At 41.3% G+C, this 4158-nt stretch overlaps 1 protein-coding gene and 1 pseudogene across 1 annotated transcript; both read right to left on the bottom strand.

The window, feature by feature from the left end:
• Positions 1–608: 608 nt before the first annotated feature.
• LOC113925392 lies at positions 609–1199 on the bottom strand (annotated as a pseudogene).
• A 1426-nt stretch (positions 1200–2625) lies between these two features.
• Positions 2626–3867, bottom strand: LOC113925393 (60S ribosomal protein L23a-like). The gene is made up of 2 exons (XM_035726365.1): positions 3774–3867; positions 2626–3161 (listed from the first exon to the last, which is right to left on the bottom strand). The coding sequence occupies exons 1-2, from the start codon at positions 3865–3867 to the stop codon at positions 2626–2628; spliced, it is 630 nt and encodes a 209-aa protein (XP_035582258.1).
• Positions 3868–4158: the final 291 nt, after the last annotated feature.

Here is a 4158-nt window from a genome sequence, read left to right as displayed (position 1 = left end):
ATGACGGGGGGGCGGAGGGGGGAGGAGGAAGGGGAAGGAGAAGCAGACTCCCTGCTGAGCAGGGAACACGACACAAGGGGCTTGATTCCAGGACCCCAGGATCACGACCCGAGCTGAAGGCAGCCACTTAACTGACTGAGCCACCCAGGTGCCTCGCATCTTTTGATTCTTGACTTCTAAGTAGCATTATATATGGTTAAAACCTAGCTCTACTAGTCATCTATTTATATTTTTGTTAATTGTTATATCACATAGATATGATAGACAAATGTAGGAATAAAAATAAATGATAAAATGACCATCTGATTCTCCCCATCCAACTTAAGAAATGCCAATTCGATTCAAAAGTAATTTTTGAATATCATATAATACATATTTGTGGCAGATATTTCAGAAAGTACAGGAAAGAATGAGGAAGAGGAAGAAAAATCACCTATGATATTGTTACCCTACAGCAACCAATATAGCATTTTTATATGCTTCCATCAAATATTTTTTATGTAGGAAATCATATTATAGAAACAACTTTGTATCTTGCCTTTTCTTTTTCTTTTTTTCTTTTTTTTCTAGTTAGACAATGATTTTATTGCTTGAGTACATAGTCAAATTTATGCGACCAGGGCAGAGGCTGTGGATGACTCGTATTTCCAATTGGGGGGAAGGGCTCGTTTAGTCTTATAATATTGAGCCAACCGGTGAATATGGCTTTCGATCAGAATCAGTCAGAATTTAGCAACCTTGTCCTTTCTGTTCCTCTCAAGTTGCTTTCCAACAGCAACAGCGTTCTTAATCAAATGGAAGATCAGGAGCAAGTCCTTTGGACTTAAGAATTCTCAAGATTTTATTGCCTGTCACAAAACGTACTTGTGCAACACCTCTCAAGATCACACCTGTTTGTAAGGGAGTCAGGCCCTTCTTGGCCAGTTTGTGGATGTGCTCCTTCACGTCATCAGACGTCAATTTCAGCCAGGTGGGGACGCTGCAGCGCTAAGGCAGAGCCGACTGGGACAGGCCCTTCCCAGGAGCAGAGCGTGCATGCGACCCAGGATGGCGGCGGTCAGGCAGAGAAAAAGAGAGCGAGGGTAGGAACCTGTATCTTGCTTTTTCTTCTTAATATTGGATCACAGGTATTTTCTTCTATTACTTCTATTGTAGACATCTATTTTAATAGCTGCAAAATATCCCACTGTATGAGTCATGACTTTTATTTTTTTCATGAATTTTCTAGTTTTTTTAAAGATTTTATTTATTTATTTGAGAGAGCAGGAGAGAGAGAGAGAGAGAGAGAGCACAAGCACGGGGGAGGGGCAGACAGGGAGGAAGAAGCAGGCTCCCCACTGAGCAGAGAGCCCAACACAGGGCTCTATCCCAGGACCCCAGGATCATGACCTGAGCTGAAAGCAGACGCTGAATGGACTGAGCTACCCAGGCGCCCCTGAATCATAATTTTTTTAAAGATTTTATTTATTTATTTGACAGAGGGAGACACAGCGAGAGAGGGAACACAAGCAGGGGGAGTGGGAGAGGGAGAAGCAGGCTCCCTGCTTAGCGGGGAGCCTCATGTGGGGCTCAATCCCAGGACCCTGAGATCATGACCTGAGCCAAAGGCAGACGCTTAAGGACTGAGCCACCCAGGTGCTCCCCTGAATCATAAATTTTAAACTGTCTCCTAAACTATCCCTTAAACTGTTGGACTTGCAAATTACTTCCAATTTTTCATTATTATAGACATATTCTAATGCACATCTTTTGCATCAAGACTTTTTCGTATTGTGCTGCTGTGTACTGTATGTATACCGTGCACTCTATCTTCTTTCAGATATATGCCCCGAAAGTGGAGTCACCAGACCAAAGGAAATGAGCACTTTAAGGTTCTCAATACATAGGCCAATTGCTTTCCCAAAAGGTTCTAGCAATTAAGTAATTTTGAAAGCACCCCTTCACAACACACTTGTAAACACAGATCTAGTTATTTTTTGTTTTTCAAAGCACATAGATGAGAAAGTATGAATGGGACCATTTTAGCCACATGATTCTTTTAACTTGATTCTTAGTCCAGTTCATGGTAATATAAACCAACAGGTCACATGCATCTGTGCATAATTTTGTAGGCGATTTTATAAAATACAAAACTTAAGAATCACAAAATGCACATGCAGACTGCATCTCAGAGGTCATGGATGTAAGATCGTCAGTTGGCAGCTGTTTTTGGTTAGCATATTGGAAGATATCATACCACTGGTTTCTGGCTACCCTCTGGCTACTCAGAAATCAACTCAAAGTCCAACTGCACTTTCTACAAAGGTAATCTGACTTTTCCTCTGGCTATTCTCTTTTTCTCCAATCACCACTTTGTCTTTAGTTTTCTTCAGTTTCACTCTGCCGTATCTAGGTATGGATTTTTAAATTATCCTTCTTGATATTAATGGGACTAGTGAGTCTGGAAACAGCATCTTTTATTAGCTCTGGAAAAGTCTAAATCATTTAAGTATTGCATCTTCCCTATTCTCTGTTTCCTCTCCTTCTAGGATTTTGACCGAATGTATGGTCGCTAGATGTTTGATAATATTAAGGGATTATATTATACGTTTTTAGGTCTAATAATGATGTTGTGGTTATTTTGTTTTAAGAGTCCTTATGGTTAAAAGACATAATTATGTTTTTGGTGAAAAAATTTATATTTAGATATAGCCAGCTGAACTCAGTTCTGAGGATCCCAATTTTGTTGGCAACATCCAAAGCATCATCGTCAGGAGACAGTCCAACATATGACTTCTCTCCCTGGGGCTTGATCAGAGTGTTGACCTTGGCCACATCAATGTCATTGAGCTTCTTCACAGGCTTGTTAGCCTTGAGGTCCACAATGAACACAAGTGTGTTGTCTTCTATTTTCTTCATGGCTGACTCAATAGTCAGGGGGAATCTGATGATGGCATAGAAATCAAGCTTGTTTCTCCTGGGGGTGCTCTTTCGAGGATTTTTGGGCTGCCTTTGGAGATAGTGTCTTGGGCTCTTGGAAGGTAGGTGATGTGCTGAACTTTTTCTTTTTCTTATTTTTTTCTTTTTGTGACTATGGACACCGTTCAGCACCCCTTTCTTGTCTTCAAGGCTTTTGCTTTGGTTTTGGGAGGGGCAGGGGCTTTCTTTGCTTTCGGCGCCATCTTCAGGAAAGGGAAGACATACAATTTTTTTTTTTTTACACTTTTTTTTTTAAAGTGGTCTCTACACCTAGTGTGGAGTTCAGTGGGGGGGGGCTTGAACTCACAACCCTGAGATCAAGACCTGAGCTGAGATCAAGAGCCAGAGGCTTAATCGATCGAACCACCCAGGTGCCCCAAGACATACAATTTTCAAATCTGTGTTAGCTCTTCTCTCTGTCTCTTCCAGGTCTCTTTCCTCTGCTTTGTGTTGTCCATATTTTTGACTCTGTTCTAAATTCTTGATAATATACCCTGAGCTACTTTCAGTTCACTAATTTTCTGTTGTATCCAACCTACTGTCAAAGATGCTCATCTAGACATTTATGAATATGATTTATAATATGTATTTTATAGTGTATATACATTCTGTTTGTTTCCTTAACCAATCCATGTTATTTTTATAGTCTCCTGCAAATATTTTCAATTTTGTCATTTATTTATTTAAACTGGGTAAGTGAAGTAGTTTTATAATGAGTCTGAGAATTCTGATGCCTTAAGTCTTTGCAGCCCTTTTCTACTGCTATTTCTGCCGGTTCTCCTCACGTAGTCTTGCTCTCTTGTGCACCTGGTTACCTGTAACTGCGTGTTTGCCATTGCCCTTGACAGCTGCTTGTGAGGTGTTCCTAACGCCTAGGCTGAGTGTGTCTCCTCCTGCGAGGCTTTGCATTCGCTGCCATCAGAGTCCCAGAAACACTTCTGTGATGTTGGGGTGACATGAGGTCTGGGTGCGAACCACGAAAAAGAATTCTTGAGATACCTTCGGTGCCAAAAGTGTGGTTTTGTTAAAGCACGGGGCAGGACTCCTGGGCACAAAGAGCTGCACTAGGATTGTGAGGAGGGCTGACTATATACTTTTTAGCTAGTGGGGGTTAGAGATAGCATAAATCTCTAAGGAATTTGGAAGCAAGCCTTCCAGAACCTTGAGGGGCTAGCTGCTGCTAAGATAAGCTTATTTACC

Source organism: Zalophus californianus, chromosome 2, assembly GCF_009762305.2.
Source record: "Zalophus californianus isolate mZalCal1 chromosome 2, mZalCal1.pri.v2, whole genome shotgun sequence".
NCBI classification, from domain to species: domain Eukaryota; kingdom Metazoa; phylum Chordata; class Mammalia; order Carnivora; family Otariidae; genus Zalophus; species Zalophus californianus.
The sequence above is the reverse complement of the archived record's forward strand: the minus strand, read 5'-3'. Positions and strand labels throughout refer to the sequence as shown.